Source organism: Limanda limanda, chromosome 6, assembly GCF_963576545.1.
Source record: "Limanda limanda chromosome 6, fLimLim1.1, whole genome shotgun sequence".
Classification (NCBI taxonomy): domain Eukaryota; kingdom Metazoa; phylum Chordata; class Actinopteri; order Pleuronectiformes; family Pleuronectidae; genus Limanda; species Limanda limanda.
The window spans coordinates 19,146,393-19,163,355 of record NC_083641.1 but is presented as its reverse complement, the minus strand read 5'-3'; the positions used below and the strand labels follow the sequence as shown (position 1 = coordinate 19,163,355).

At 43.0% G+C, this 16,963-nt stretch overlaps 1 protein-coding gene across 1 annotated transcript; it reads left to right on the top strand.

Annotated features, from left to right (window-relative positions):
* The first annotated feature begins 1,861 nt into the window (after positions 1-1,861).
* sptssb (serine palmitoyltransferase, small subunit B) lies at positions 1,862-2,104 on the top strand. Its single transcript, XM_061073757.1, has one exon. It carries the CDS (start codon positions 1,862-1,864, stop codon positions 2,102-2,104), a length of 243 nt encoding a protein of 80 aa, XP_060929740.1.
* Positions 2,105-16,963: the final 14,859 nt, after the last annotated feature.

Sequence of the window (16,963 nt, the reverse complement as noted above, 5' to 3'; positions counted from 1 at the left end):
ACTATAAAGAGAAAAGAGATGAGATGATTGTGTGTCTGCATGAATAGTACTTTGTTTGTTTTCCTTGTCAAATGAAGCCATAGTTTTTTTATAAGTCAACATTTTGGCGACTAGTTCATAGTATGATTCAGAAACTGCATCTGACTGGTCACAGACTGCATCTGACTGGTCATATACCATCTGTATAGAGTGTAGCCTTCAAAATGTCCTTATGGTGAATGTGGATCCATCTGTTGTGTTTCATCTTCACTCATCACAGAGGAGATGGTGAAGAGACGCAGAGTTTATGAGCTACAACTGAACTGTGCAAAGACTGCAGCTGAACATGGAGATCACTTCAGAAATTATTAGTTCAGTTTGAATTTCACACTCAGGAGCGGCTGTAGAAGGCCACTGATCCAATCCCAGTCCAGCATCTTGCCCAAGTTTCCTTGGGCAAGATGCCAAAAATTGCCCCCTCCCTAGCAAGTGCAGCCAGGTGAGTGTGGGCAGTGTCAGTGGGTGTGGTGTCGGTGTCACGGTGGGAGAGTGGTGCATATAGGACTGTGGCAGACTGCTGAGGCAGCTTCTGGGTTGACACTAAACAGCGGAGCGGCAGCGGGACGGACTGCTGTCTGTGGCTCGGCCTCATTCAGCTCCAGCAGCTCGGGTCACACCAGGGAATCTGACGGCGGCTGCTCAGGTGAGTCCGGGTCCAGATTCAGTTTCAACACAACACAGGATACACAGAGCCGTTATACAGCATTTAGAATCATAATAAAGAAATGTAAATTCACTGAGGAATAGTTATTATCATGGTGATTTGCAGATCATTGATTATTGCACATCTGGACAGGAAGGAAAACTTTAAGCCTCAGTTATTTCACTTTTGTGAGCCCAACTGATTGATGGAGATATTTATCAATACATCATAATAACAACTATGCAAAGATGTGCTCTGGTTTGCATAACTTCAGTGCAACAGATCTACTTTAAAGGCTGAAGGAGGTAAATTAGTGTCACTGTGCTCAATGCTATTCTATCTGCTTAAGTTTTTTGCAGAACTTGTAAAGCACCTCTTGGCCCCGCCCCCTTACCTGTGCAGCAGATTCTATTAGAACCTGAGGCCCCAGGGCGCCCACATGCACTTAACTTTAAATAAACACTGCATTTTATCAGATTTATGGAACACAGCACATTAACACATTCATTGTGTTGTCCATGCAAACCAAGCTTTAAAACCAGTGTTGTTTTGCCTGTATGCTCTGTGAGGATGTGGAACTGTTGCTCCTTCCCCACAAAGTCTCATGTGTGTGAGAACATGTGTGTGTGTGTGTGTGTGTGTGTGTGTGTGTGTGTGTGTGTGTGTGTGTGTGTGTGTGTGTGTGTGTGTGTGTGTGTGTGTGTGTGTGTGTGTGTGTGTGTGTGTGTGTGTGTGTGTGTGTGTGTGTGTGTGTGTGTGTGTGTGTGTGTGTCAAGTGTGAGAATAAGTGTGCCAAGAAAATAACCGAGCGTTGTTTTACGTCCATGTGGGACCCGTGGGTTTAATTTCATGGGCATTTCTCTATCCACACAACAAGCTCCCATGAGGCTTGATTTCTCCACCAGGGACATGAGAGGCTTTAATGTGAACTCTCAAGTTCCCCTTACACCTCCCTATTAATAAAGATACAGCCACAAGAGCTTTCTTTTATCATTTGAGGATTATTATCCATATAGTCACACAATCCCCTCGTGGTGGAAATTAGCTACGAGTACCATGCCTGCTTTAGAAAACATGCTTTAAATTCTTGTAATCACTCTTTCTCTTCACACTTTCTTAAGAGTCTTATCTCACGTGTCTCCACCTCCGTTTTTCTTTCTCCTTCATCCAGCCTGCAGGATGATCTTCAAGAACCTTAGAGAGTACCTGGCCTGGCTGTACTACCAGTACCTGCTCATCACCGGCATCTATGTCCTGGAGCCCTGGGAAAAGTCCATTTTCAACTCCATCCTCTTCTCCGCCATCGCCATGGTCATCTACACCTCGTACGTCTTTGTGCCCGTCCACGTGCGCCTGGCACTGGAGTTCTTCTCCGGGGTCTTCGGCGGCCAGACCAAGAGCACCATGACGCTCATGAACTGAAAGAGGGAGAGAAATATGGCGGGAGGAGAAAAGAGGCAGCGACTGGGTGAATTAGCACAAGACCCCCATTCATTTCCCCTGTAACTGGGGAACTTGAGCCCCTCCTCACACCTTCATCCAGCGCTTAGTCTCCTCAGCTCATCGAGACTGAAAATATACGAAGATCTTAACGGAATTATCTGGAAAGCAAAGCCTTACCATCTTCTTTACATTCCTCACCCTCTGGCCTTACCCCATGGTATTAGACACATGACCGTACTTCACTTTCACACCCTCACGGTGAAATGTCTTATGGAATGTTGTTTGTCCTTTTTCCTTTCCTAACCTATATGTCGTTTTTAAGTACATACCACCTCTCGATTTTGCATGATAGGATCATACATGAGTAGATTTGCATGCTCGCCCCAATACAGAGCACTACTGGACTTGTTTCTTTCAGGCATGACGTTTGAGCTACAGTCTATGCATCCCAGTGGTTTTCTTTGTCACTTCTATAAAATTGGGGGAATTGTTAAGGATATGATTTCCAAAGAGAGCGGTTGTAATCGAAGCAGCAGAGCTTAAGATATCTTGAGTTATAAGACACGTCACATATACCCAAACATAAAGGCTGGGATTTGCTTCGCCACAGTAGGATAATGTTTAATTCACCTTCTCGCTCACACAGATCGGAAGACAACTGAAAACTGATTTACATTCTGGTATGTGTGATCTGACCTGCACTCTTATGGCAAAAACAACTTGATCATGCATTTTTCATAATGCATCTCAATTGGGCCTTTTAACTTAATTTACTTAACACAATTCCCCAATCCAGTCTGCCAAAATGTATAGTTTTCAAACTTAAAAATCCAGTTTGATTCCCAGTTGGACAGGTTTTGTTTCAAAGTTGCATTTTTTCCCAGTATCTGTGTTGGTTTACTCTACCTCCTGTATCTTCCCACAGTCCAAATGCATAATGCATTGCAGATTGGGGTTATGGTTAATTACAGATTTTAAATCATCTGTAGGTGTGAATGTGAGTGTGAATAGTGTTCCCTCGCATGTAATGTACGTCTCGCATCATCCCATGATGCAAAGCGACATAATAGAGTCTGTGTGTGTGTGTGTGTGTGTGTGTGTGTGTGTGTGTGTGTGTGTGTGTGTGTGTGTGTGTGTGTGTGTGTGTGTGTGTGTGTGTGTGTGTGTGTGTGTGTGTGTGTGTGTGTGTGTGTGTGTGTGTGTGTGTGTGTGTGTGTGTGTGTGTGTGTGTGTGTGTGTGTGTGTGTGTACTAGCTGCCATGTTATCACTGATTGTGATTGAACCTAATGTTCCTGGTTGATCTGTGGATTTAGATCAGAACACTATCGCCTGTTGCCTTTATTGACTCTAAAACTGACTGATGGGAGGCACTCTGCACGTTTCATGCATCACATAGAGAGCTGATAGAAAATCTGGGCAATGTATCAGGGCAACATTCAATGATTTACTGGTTAAAGTTGTGGTTAAAGTGAAATATGACAGATTAACGGCAGTGGTGCGTGCGGACTCTTCTCTTTATCTCCTCTTTTTCTTTGTACACTGCTGGTATGTCAGGAAGCAGTGCTCAGCACTGAGCATGAGCAAATATTGATTCAACACACCTTTGTGTTTGAGGCTTTGTTAATGACGTCGCTTCCCTCCATCAACGCGTCTGAACGCTAAGCTGAACTGTTTGCAGTCAGATGCAAAATGCAACCAGATTTGGCCTGAATGCAAAGAGCAAACCTGATGAAAGGTCTCCTATAGTTGATCTATAGAGAAGGAGTCGCAGGTGGTTGTGATGAGCATTTAGTCTTGTAATTACGATAATTTTTCATTTTTTTGTGCTTTGGGTCAAGGGCTCGCTAATTACCATCTGATGATGATCTCTAAGTTAACTTTATTTATATGGAGCTATATATTTATACACTGGTAAATGCTTGGCTGGTTACAATGTCAATTACCAAACCTTTTGTTTTGTTTTGATTATTTATATCTGTGTTCTATTGTGGCCATAAATTACACATCAATTTGTTTCACTACCTGAAATTGCTTTTTATGCATGAATTGTTTCTTTTTTATGTCATTCATTTACCTTTTTAAACATGTTCAGTAGTCTCAGACATTTTCTTAACAAAGTTTTAACAGCATTTTTTTCACCGCTCACTAAATCTTTCTCTAAAGCTTTATTTATACACGAGAGCAACACGCCACTGCAATATTGCGAAAATAAAGTCATATAAAGACACTTTGACGACTCTTCTCTTTGTCATCCCTGTTTGTTTTTTCTGATATGAACGTGCATGGAGCGCAGCCGTTACTTTGAAATGAAAAGTCGAGCAAAACAAAAGCTTATGTGCAGCTCGTTCTTGACACAATAGACTAAACCACATAAAGTGAATTCACACAATGAGGCAGAGTCCCCAAACCAGTTCTACCAAGACAGGGCAGGATTGAATGCCCATGGGCTCCACTTTCCCCCCTGCAGGTAATGTGTGCATACCTGCAACACTGCTGACCTGAAGCCGGCACCACTTCCATTTAAACCAATGTTGATAAAAGGGATCAGTGACTTTTAACTCAACACACCCCCACCTTGTTTTTTTTATTTTCCAGGATTTTGTGACATATCTTCCTTTTCGTCTCCTTTCCATCTTCCTTCTGTGATCTGCTTTTCCTACTCTTCCTGTTCTTTTTCTTTCCCTTCCCCTCCTTCCCTTCCCTCTTCCTTCCTTTCCTTTTCTTTCCCCTCCTTTCCTATCCCAAACTTTCCTTTCCTTATCCTTTTTCTTTTAAAGTTAGCCTCACGCTCATTGAAGAGCACGCGCTTGTTTACACTTCACATGTTAATTTGTAGAACAGGAGGTAAGGAGCCAGAGGTTATCTCTATAATGACACGGTGTAAACAGAGTTCAGTGCAGACTCAAACACTCTCTGAGGGCCGGTGTATTGTTTCTGTTGTGTTTACATGTGGTCTGTGACGGTTTCTGCCACAGAAAACCAGAGGGAGCTCCTGGCAACTGTCAGGTTCACAGACAGAGAGAGAGGGAGATACAGACAGACAGACAGACAGAGAGAGATAGAGCGAAAAAGAGAGCGAAAGAGGGGCACAGGAAAGGAAGAAAATATACATTTTATTTCATGAACTGCACATGAATGCATTCATTTTGCTTAAGTCAGTCCCCACGTTCAAGTTTCTCTAAATACTGTATTTGGTATAAAACAATAAAGCAATTGGTAACAAAAAGACAGAGCAAAACAAATATGGATGTATCTGTAGAACAAAAGGGTGAAGGCTGAAGCAATAGACTAGCAGTTTTAAACTTAATTATCAAAAACAAATCTAAATGTTTTCCAGTTAACTGTAAAACTCCGGCTTCTGATTTTGAAACTCTTAAAACCAAATTTCGCAGCCCTTGGTCACATTTTGAGTCATTTGTATAAAATCTGTCCCGAGAAGATGTTAAATCACAGTCTTTTAATCGGCTTGTTTTGAGGGAGCAGTGTTTGCACTGCTGGGCGTGTGTGTGTGTGGTGTAGTGCTTCAGGTGTTGGCTTTGTTAAACACTCTTAACTACATGTTTCCTTATAATTATTAGAAAAAGTAATTTCCAGAAAAGGGTCTCATTACATATGAGGTCAATAGCATTAATAGACTGGACATCGATTTTACTGCTAAAAAACAATTACAGGAGAGATTTTCGAAATTAATTTAACTTTTTTTAATTAAAACTCTTCATACACAAAGGAAAACAAAGGCTCTAAAATACTTTGAGTTTGCTCCACTGAGTAAATGTAAAACAAAAGTAGATTAGATTAGACACAATGGTCCATGTGTTAACCTGATTAGAAAATATAATCACATCCCCAGCACAGTGCAGGTACAGGATCACATTATTAAGGTTTGAAAATAAATGATACTGCATCAGCTTCCTCTCTCATCTGATAACAGACGCCTATTGTAGACATTTTGGAATGGTTGTGCAATTATTGCCATTCTTTGTTAGAAGATGAAATAGGAATTCGCCTCATGACACTCCCCCTGTAAAGCTCCACTTTATATCTGAGCTCTGAATCAGTCAATATGATACAAGGAGTGGTCGGCCTGATAAAAACCTGAGCCCAGTAAGGCGTGAAACCACAGCCAGAGCCAAACCCTGAAATGATAGATGGACTTTCACTTCACATGTAAAAAAAACATTTTCTTGCTGTTTGTTAACAGTAACTTGGACAAAGAAGTTGCTGTTAAACATGATCATGAGATCACAACTACCTGGATATTTAACATTTGTAAAGATTAAAGTATAAAGCAGATTTAGTAGCGGATACATATTTGTGTCCAACATACATTTTTGTTTGTGTTCAGATAATGACTTTGGGCATTTCAAGCTCTGTAACTGTAAACATCCCTGTGGTTTAACCAAAAATACAAGTCTGCCACCAAGTGGTCAAGTAGTGGTCAACTTCTCTTGCTTTACTTCAGCTGTGGTGAACAATAATCTCATTCTTTGTTCAAGTCACTGATCTCAGCAAAGAGGATACTGCAGTGTTAGTAATTCAGATTCTGTTGAGACTATCAGGTTCACTCATGTGGTGTATCTTACAGGGTGGTGCTGTATACTCACAGAATAGAGGGGTATTTTCATCAATGTGTGCACCCAGGTCTGAAGGAATGTTTCACAGAGCAACAAGAATTTCCATGTGAAACACACAAAGGAAGGAAAGAGAACTTTCCCTTTCTCTTTTTTTTCACTTGATATCGAACCTGTCTGCTCTTCACAGGGTCATGGGTCCTGCTTAGTGTGCTGCTCCTGCTTGCTGCAGTGGGCATGGTGCTAATAATCAGTTTAGGGTAAACTCTGTGAAGGAGGAGATTTTGCTGTAATATCAACTGCTTTATTGTTGGTGCTTGTTCATTTATGGGCATATGAGGGTGGTGGGTGTTCTGGCTATGGGACTTTTAAGGTAGCAAAGCTAAATCAAAGATTAGGGGTTATTGTGAAGGAAGTTTTCAAGGAAACTGGTGAAAGTAGAACTCGGGAAGCAGCTGAGGTCTTTTTCAGAAGAGTTTAATGCATCATAGAGACCAGAAGGTGAAAACAATATCAATGTTAACTGGAGACTCTTAATCGACCATACGTGTAAATTTGAGTTTTTCTCTCTATGTTGGCCCTTTGATCCACTAGTGACGTGTCCAGGGTGCATCCCGCCTCTCGCCCAATGTCAGCTGGGATCGTCTCCAGCTCCATACAAGCAGTATATATGTTGTGCAATAGGAGTAGACTTGACGTTGGCTAATTATTAATAATCATGAAATAGGATTATTAAAATAATAAAAATTATCTATCAAAAATAATTAAATTATTAATTGAAGATGATCAGTAATCAAATAACAATAAAACCACTAATGAGAAAATAGGAATTATCAATTAGAAAGTACAAGCTGTCAATTAACAATGATAAGGTTATCAACCAAGAATAATGAAAATAATTAGTCTAAAACAATAAAATTATCAATTTAAGAATAATACTATCTATATTAATAATTGAGAAAGGGGGGCACCACCCTGGTTACCAGGGACCAACGATGTCAAGCTATAATTATCAGTCTCATAATGATAAATGTCAAATTAATAATGTCAATATTTTAATATTAACGATTACTTAATAAACAGTGAAGGCTTCTAAGTTCGAGCACAGGCGATCATAATCCAGCTGCAATCACATACATATGCACAAATAATCACAGACTACAGATACTTTAATTACAAAAGTATTTATTAAAAAGGGGAAATAAAGTTATAATGTTATTCAATGATTTATCATTTTAACAAGCTCCAATATTTCAAAGGTAAACACAGCAGCAGCACTTATCACAATTCAGAAAATACATGGACAACCTGCGGTCTACCTATGTATGTCTGTCTCTATGTGTGTGTGTGTCTGTGTCAAAGTGTCTCTCTGTGTGTGTGTGTCTATGTGTGTGTGTGTGAAATAAAGTTAGTGTTATTTAATGATTCATCATCTTAACAAACTCCCATATTTCAAAGATAACAACAGCAGCTTATCACAATTTAGAACACGCATGTAACCTCTGGTCCATCTATGTGTCTCTGTGTGTGTGTGTGTCTGTCTGTGTCTATCAATGTGTGTGTGTGTGTGTGTGTGTGTGTGTGTGTGTGTGTGTGTGTGTGTGTGTGTGTGTGTGTGCGAGAGAGAGAAAAAGAAGGGGGGTGGCGATGACGCGTAGTGACATCACATCTAAGATGGAGGCCGATCATGATTCGTGGAATCAAGGCCTAAAAACTCTCAAAATGGCGGATTGACTACAAAACAAGATGGCGGAGCCGTTATGAATTTAGAGCCAGGATGGGAGGAGAGAGAGAGCGGAGGCGTGGCAATAATAGACTCAAAATGGTGGGTTAACTTGCGTTATTCAAGATGGAGTCTATGTTAATGACACCATGTGGCCGGAGCGCACACTGGTGGTCGTCACATGAATTACACAAAGGAAATTTTAGACAAAGAGAATTCTTATCTCTGCTTGGCTTTGGGGCCGAATGGTTTCCAGATGTGTTCAGCCTCTCTAAGCATAGATTTAACTATGTGACATGACCTGTATTATAAATACAGGTCAGGAGTGTGTATAGGTCGGTTTAGAAGGAGAGAGAGAGAGAGAGAGAGAGAGAGAGAACATGAGAAAACATGTAAGGAGAGTCCAAAGAAGCTCTTAAAAATACGTCTGAGATGAGTTAACAGTGATTCACCCCTCAGCCCTCAAGCGAGCGTTGTGGGCCGAGGTTCTGATCGGTGAAATCACTGCAGACTCACACAGACGTTAACAGTGCGGGCGGAGGCGCTTCTCGCGGCCCTATTTACTGCAACACAAAACATTGCGATCCAACCGGAAACCGGAAGTAGCGGCTCGGAGTAGTGGCCGGCTAAAACAATGGAACACGGAAGTTCCATCAACAAAATACACTCAAGTATTAAATCAACACGCTACATATTAAAACTAACATCTGCCCAGACAACATAAGCCTCTTACTGTGACCGTGATTTCGTGGGTTGCCTGCGCCTCTCAGGCGAGCTCCCGTGAGCACCGCAGCTGGGCCGGACCGGAGCGGATCAGTCATGCTCCGTGACGGGATGAAGCTTGGTCTTCTTCTGCAGCAGCGGAGATCGTGCTGCCTCACAGGGACGTTCGGCTGCTTGTAGCCGTTGTAGATCGTGTGGAAAAAAGAAAAAGTAAAGTCTATGGAAGGGTGGGAGTCCGTCCAGCGGGGCACTTCCTGTTTCGATGTCTAATCGCCTCCTTAGTTACTGAGTCGTGTGGTTAGACCTCTTGAGGTCAGAAAACAACTTGAGCAGCGTGGAAAAGAGGAGTACAAAGAAAGTCTCTTAAAAATACCGAGTTAACTAGTAGAACCCCGGAGGGGTTCTGTTGTTGCTTGGGCATCTGAGTGAAGAGAGAGAGATTTCTGTGAGCTCAGCCCTTTTAAGTCATGTCTCAGGTGACTCCCCCCTGGGAGGAGGGGTCAGGGGTCAGTGTGGCCCTCCAGCCAATTGAGTTGTCAGGATTTGGCCCCCAGGGGCGGGCTTACCGTGGGGGACCAGGACGTGATCTTTTGCCACATGGAGATAAGGGCCCATGCTGGATTTTTAAATGTTAGGGGTTACCCGAGCCTGGCCTAAGGTTTTACGACCCTTTGTTCTAAGTCGGATCACTGGGCCTTGCCCAACAGTCCCCCTTTGACCTGGGAAGTGGGTCGTTACCCAGTTTCCAGGGCACGCTAGGGTCGAGAGTCCAGTGATAATCCATGAGAGGTAATCCTTGAGTGGAGTTGAAGCATTGAAAGTTAGTTCATCATGAGGCATAAATGTCTTTGAGGCATGAGTCTAAACAGAGAGAGGTAATTGTCTGGGCAGACAGAGGCTAAACAACATATATTCTAAAACACGGCGCACATTTCAATTTCACATAATGCTTATCGGCAGTTATTGTTAACATACTGATGAATTTCGGTGAAGAGTGAAATGAAAGAAAAGTGGAAAAAGGAACAGAAGAAAATGTTTGAGTAGGTGCTGGTGTTTTGAGGTAATCATGTGTGTTATTCTGTCAAACCAAAACATTTAGAACGGCGAGTCACGTTCTGTTGTTCGCTAACCTGTGAATATATGGTAAATCCTATTTCTAGGTTTGCAAATCTACAGATATTGAAATTTTTCTGCCAAGACTGAATTGCCAACTGTACCCGTGAGGGCTGCACAACCGTAGTGGTAACGACTTCAAAATCCTCAACGAGGTCTAAGGAGTTCACTACCTGAACATACGTTATACAATTTACTGACAGAGGGTCTAAAGCATGCAGCTATTGATGGAGTGAGTGGTTTGAGCGGTCTTTGTTTTAAAATTGGGATTTCTTCCCCCCCCTTTCAGGTGTGGAGGTGAGAGGGGGTTTCTGGCAGCGCCTCGGTCCTTCCCAGTCATTGAAGTCATCTTTAGGAGTGGAGAAGGAGGGCAACTGCTTCTAGTTTCGCCAACGGGGTTCAGTGTCTGGTCTCTCAGTGGAGCCTGGAGGAACACGTGGCACAATGTCTCTCATTGCTTCATCCACACATCTCCGTATTAATTCCTCTGTGCCAGGATGCATCCCATGTGTTGGACTTCGGTCACCATCTCTATACTCCTAGTATTGATGAGGTTTCCTTTGGTTACAGCCCCTACTTCTCTGTGGAGAGGGATTCAGGTGCTGAGGTCGAAACTGTTTGTGGGGCTGGTTGAAATCCTCACCCCCTTGGTTTTGAGGGGCACCCTGTTGGAAGGGTCGTTGTTTCTGGTTCTCTTTGCTGGGGTTCATCTTGGCGTGGGGAAAGTTGTCATCTTCCAGCGCCGGGTCCACATGTGTTGGACTTGAACTGCCAGAACCACGGTGTCGTCTTCGTTACACCCTCGGTTGTCTGGGTCGAAGCGATAAATGTCTTTTTCAAGGGGCTCTTGCCGCCGGTTGCGGATTTCCTCTCTTTGAGGGGGTGCTGAGTCATCAGTGTCTTTTGACTCGAATGTGCCACGGTACTCATCTTCGTGGCCACCATCTCTTGCACCGGGGTTGGCGGACCATCCAGGACGCGACCGTGAGTCATGGTGCGCCTCTGCCTGAGTGGCAGACTGGGAATCTCCTTCAGCCCTCCAGGACGGAGTCCTTCCGTCGTTGTGATGTGGATCAGCATGGCTCCGTGCAGGATGTGTTCCTTCTGGCTGGAGTGGATGCTGTGTGTCCGCTGGACAGGCATTTGATGTCGCCTCATAGCGGTCGCAGGTCACTGCACGTCTAGGGGTTGAGTCCTGCTCCCCCTTTGGTGTTGAGTGGGTCGGAGCGGTGGACTGCTGGGTGTGTCTGGCTCTCCAGAGCAAAGCTCCCTCTGCATGAGGGTTGTGGAGCTGTGCTCGCAGCTGTTCTCCCAGTGTCTCTGCTCTGCTGGCTCCACCGGGAATGACGTCAGCTCCTGGCCCTGTCATCAGGGATCTCAGCTGGAGGGGGGGACAGCTCTGTTTGACTGTGCCCCCCTTTCTGCTGACCTTTGACCTGCGCATGCTCCTGCACCGCCTGGTCCTGTTCTTTGCGGGTCTCGATGATGTGCCGCAGGTGGGAGTTTTTTCTCCTGCTCCGCTCGACATGCTGCTTGCATGGCTATGAGCGCCTTCGCATGTTCTTGGGTCTGCAGCTCGGCTCTCTGCTGGTAGAGGAGTGTCAGTTGACCCAGAGCATGGGGTATTTTTGGATGCGGGCCAGTGGGGTTGATGAGTGCATGGACAGTTCTTGATCTTACGATCGCAGGTACTTATTTCATACTCACTCAACTCACTCACCGCATCATTAGAAAAAAATTAATCAGACTGGCTACAGTCTCTAATAGGACCTCTGGTTCTGAGGGAGCACTTGCCCCACGGTGTTACATGCTACTCATCTTCTGAGTGCGAAAAGGCACCTGGTGGACTGCTCACGCTTGCTTAGAAAAAGTGGGTAAAACACTTAATTAAAAAACTACACAACAAGATGCACAGGTGAGCTTCACCCTGTGTCTATAAAGTGTCAATGAAGGATAGCTCGGTGGCTCAATCCTTAAGACCTAGTTGGTCAACAACTAGTCTTCTCAAAACTAGTCTCTCAAATCTAGTTTGTCTCCTTAAGATCAAAAAGCATGCAGAAAATCTCCTATAAAAATTACCAACTACTGAAACGCAGTCAGCAACCAACCAAAGTTACACAAAAGTCTGCTTAGCAAAGGGAATTAAGAATAAAGAAACTTCAAAGAGAAATTAGTTTCGAACCTATGTCTCTCTTCAAAAATTTAATCATAATTATTGTGCATTGAGATGACACAACCACTTATATGCTAGAAGCAACCAACCACGGATACACAAGGCACTAGTATACCTGCTTGGGACAGGTACAAAGGGATAAAAATAAAAAAATTTTCAAAGAGAAATAAATTCCTAGAATTATTTTTCTCTTTTCTTAAATTATTTATGATTCTTGTGCTTCGAGAACACAACCACCGATTGCACTCTGCAGCCAATTACGGATACACCAGGCACTGGTATACCGGTTTGGTAAAAGTTCAAATGAATTAAAAATAAAACTTTGCAAAGAAGAATACATTTCCAAAATAATTTTCTTCTTCAACAACGAATCATGATCAATACCAAATGAGAGAAAGGAAAAGTTTTGAAAAAAAATTAAAAAATTTCAAAAAATTTAAATTTTTCAAAAAAATCAAATTTCTGGAAAAAAAGAATCTGGATTATTGTACACAGTATTATGATACAGCTGGAGTTAGATCGCCTCACACGGGGCACCATTTATGTTGTGCAATAGGAGTAGACTTGACGTTGGCTAATTATTAATAATCATGAAATAGGATTATTAAAATAATAAAAATTATCTATCAAAAATAATTAAATTATTAATTGAAGATGATCAGTAATCAAATAACAATAAAACCACTAATGAGAAAATAGGAATTATCAATTAGAAAGTACAAGCTGTCAATTAACAATGATAAGGTTATCAACCAAGAATAATGAAAATAATTAGTCTAAAACAATAAAATTATCAATTTAAGAATAATACTATCTATATTAATAATTGAGAAAGGGGGGCACCACCCTGGTTACCAGGGACCAACGATGTCAAGCTATAATTATCAGTCTCATAATGATAAATGTCAAATTAATAATGTCAATATTTTAATATTAACGATTACTTAATAAACAGTGAAGGCTTCTAAGTTCGAGCACAGGCGATCATAATCCAGCTGCAATCACATACATATGCACAAATAATCACAGACTACAGATACTTTAATTACAAAAGTATTTATTAAAAAGGGGAAATAAAGTTATAATGTTATTCAATGATTTATCATTTTAACAAGCTCCAATATTTCAAAGGTAAACACAGCAGCAGCACTTATCACAATTCAGAAAATACATGGACAACCTGCGGTCTACCTATGTATGTCTGTCTCTATGTGTGTGTGTGTCTGTGTCAAAGTGTCTCTCTGTGTGTGTGTGTCTATGTGTGTGTGTGTGAAATAAAGTTAGTGTTATTTAATGATTCATCATCTTAACAAACTCCCATATTTCAAAGATAACAACAGCAGCTTATCACAATTTAGAACACGCATGTAACCTCTGGTCCATCTATGTGTCTCTGTGTGTGTGTGTGTCTGTCTGTGTCTATCAATGTGTGTGTGTGTGTGTGTGTGTGTGTGTGTGTGTGTGTGTGTGTGTGTGTGTGTGTGTGTGTGTGTGTGTGTGTGTGTGCGAGAGAGAGAAAAAGAAGGGGGGTGGCGATGACGCGTAGTGACATCACATCTAAGATGGAGGCCGATCATGATTCGTGGAATCAAGGCCTAAAAACTCTCAAAATGGCGGATTGACTACAAAACAAGATGGCGGAGCCGTTATGAATTTAGAGCCAGGATGGGAGGAGAGAGAGAGCGGAGGCGTGGCAATAATAGACTCAAAATGGTGGGTTAACTTGCGTTATTCAAGATGGAGTCTATGTTAATGACACCATGTGGCCGGAGCGCACACTGGTGGTCGTCACATGAATTACACAAAGGAAATTTTAGACAAAGAGAATTCTTATCTCTGCTTGGCTTTGGGGCCGAATGGTTTCCAGATGTGTTCAGCCTCTCTAAGCATAGATTTAACTATGTGACATGACCTGTATTATAAATACAGGTCAGGAGTGTGTATAGGTCGGTTTAGAAGGAGAGAGAGAGAGAGAGAGAGAGAGAGAGAGAACATGAGAAAACATGTAAGGAGAGTCCAAAGAAGCTCTTAAAAATACGTCTGAGATGAGTTAACAGTGATTCACCCCTCAGCCCTCAAGCGAGCGTTGTGGGCCGAGGTTCTGATCGGTGAAATCACTGCAGACTCACACAGACGTTAACAGTGCGGGCGGAGGCGCTTCTCGCGGCCCTATTTACTGCAACACAAAACATTGCGATCCAACCGGAAACCGGAAGTAGCGGCTCGGAGTAGTGGCCGGCTAAAACAATGGAACACGGAAGTTCCATCAACAAAATACACTCAAGTATTAAATCAACACGCTACATATTAAAACTAACATCTGCCCAGACAACATAAGCCTCTTACTGTGACCGTGATTTCGTGGGTTGCCTGCGCCTCGGCGCGAATCTCCCGGAAGTCCAGTGAACAATGTCTTGGCCTCTCAGGCGAGCTCCCGTGAGCACCGCAGCTGGGCCGGACCGGAGCGGATCAGTCATGCTCCGTGACGGGATGAAGCTTGGTCTTCTTCTGCAGCAGCGGAGATCGTGCTGCCTCACAGGGACGTTCGGCTGCTTGTAGCCGTTGTAGATCGTGTGGAAAAAAGAAAAAGTAAAGTCTATGGAAGGGTGGGAGTCCGTCCAGCGGGGCACTTCCTGTTTCGATGTCTAATCGCCTCCTTAGTTACTGAGTCGTGTGGTTAGACCTCTTGAGGTCAGAAAACAACTTGAGCAGCGTGGAAAAGAGGAGTACAAAGAAAGTCTCTTAAAAATACCGAGTTAACTAGTAGAACCCCGGAGGGGTTCTGTTGTTGCTTGGGCATCTGAGTGAAGAGAGAGAGATTTCTGTGAGCTCAGCCCTTTTAAGTCATGTCTCAGGTGACTCCCCCCTGGGAGGAGGGGTCAGGGGTCAGTGTGGCCCTCCAGCCAATTGAGTTGTCAGGATTTGGCCCCCAGGGGCGGGCTTACCGTGGGGGACCAGGACGTGATCTTTTGCCACATGGAGATAAGGGCCCATGCTGGATTTTTAAATGTTAGGGGTTACCCGAGCCTGGCCTAAGGTTTTACGACCCTTTGTTCTAAGTCGGATCACTGGGCCTTGCCCAACATATAAAATGAGTGGTTCTCGGTTAAGTTAAGAAATATTTGAGTTCCTGTCTCGTTCGTCTATATTATCTCACCATTAAGTCTCCAAGATGTTTTTCTTTTGTGAATTTAAATAACTACAAATGAGTTTTTAATGTAGTTTTTAACTGGTTATTGGCTTTTTGTATACGATACAGATTTGTGTTGCCTTTGGAAAGACCCCATGTTTTCAGTCTTCATGCACAGCCAACAAATCCAGCTGTAGATAAAAAATGCAGTTTTTCCAAATTTCTAATGTATTTTTTAAATTAATTTAATGATATGAAACATTGATCATATTTGAACTACCTGTAACTATTGGTAAAAATAAAGCTGAAGAGAATTGAAGTTCCTCTTGAGGGAAAGGCCGTCATGTTTGCATTGTCAATGCATCAGAAAACCAACCTTGTGTGTGGCAGGAGTGTTTTGTGCTCTGACTACATGAGACGTCTTCACTGCCAACAGATCTCTTGCCAAAGTCATTATCAGCTTGATCTGCAGGAGCACAATTTTCTATAAAACGATCCCACAGTAAAAAACAGGAAAACAGTGGCAATGGCTTTATATGTGCTGGCAGGGGAATACTCATATGGACAATGGTGGTTTGCTGTGTTGGTTTCTAAACACGTCTCTACCTTTTTGTTCCACACTCGCCCATGTTACTCACTTTATACACGTTTACCTTCAACATCTCCTTTACATGAAAGGGGTTAACGAAAGGCAATACCCCCCCCCCATCCACTCAACACATCCTCTCTCTGCTCGGCTGGCGGCTGCATCTGCTGCGTTAGTTAACTCTTCCTTATCCCTCGCTCTTGTGTGGGTGTGTGTGTGCACTCTTGTACAGATGTCTTTGTGAGGACCATTTGAGCCTACAAACTACGGAGTGAGGGCATTTTAAAAAAGTGAGGACATTTTGGACTGTTTGGGGGTTAAGACTTGGTTTTAGGGTTAGGTTAGAATTAGAATTAGAATTAGAGTTAGAATAAGGTTTAGGTCAGTTTTAATTTCAATGAGTGTCCTCACTAAGATATAAGTACATAGATGTGTGTGTGTGTGTGTGTGTGTGTGTGTGTGTGTGTGTGTGTGTGTGTGTGTGTGTGTGTGTGTGTGTGTGTGTGTGTGTGTGTGTGTTTGTTTGTGGATGAAGGCCAACAACACGGCCGGTGCCAGTGTTAAATGAATGGACAGGGCAGAGGCGCCTGGGTCTGCTGTGACCAGCTGGGCACTGTAAGCTGACCGCCACTGCTGTGTGTGGTCTGAATGGAGCCGATAGATGACAGGGTCGAGGTCGGGCAAGGAGAAACCCAAAGGGACCAACCCCCCCAACCCTCTCAGGAGTCAGCTGCCTATCTTACACTCCATCTATTTTTCTGGAGGGTCAAGTCAAGGACACTTCACCTGAGCCGCTGGGAAGGAGGGATGAGAAGAGT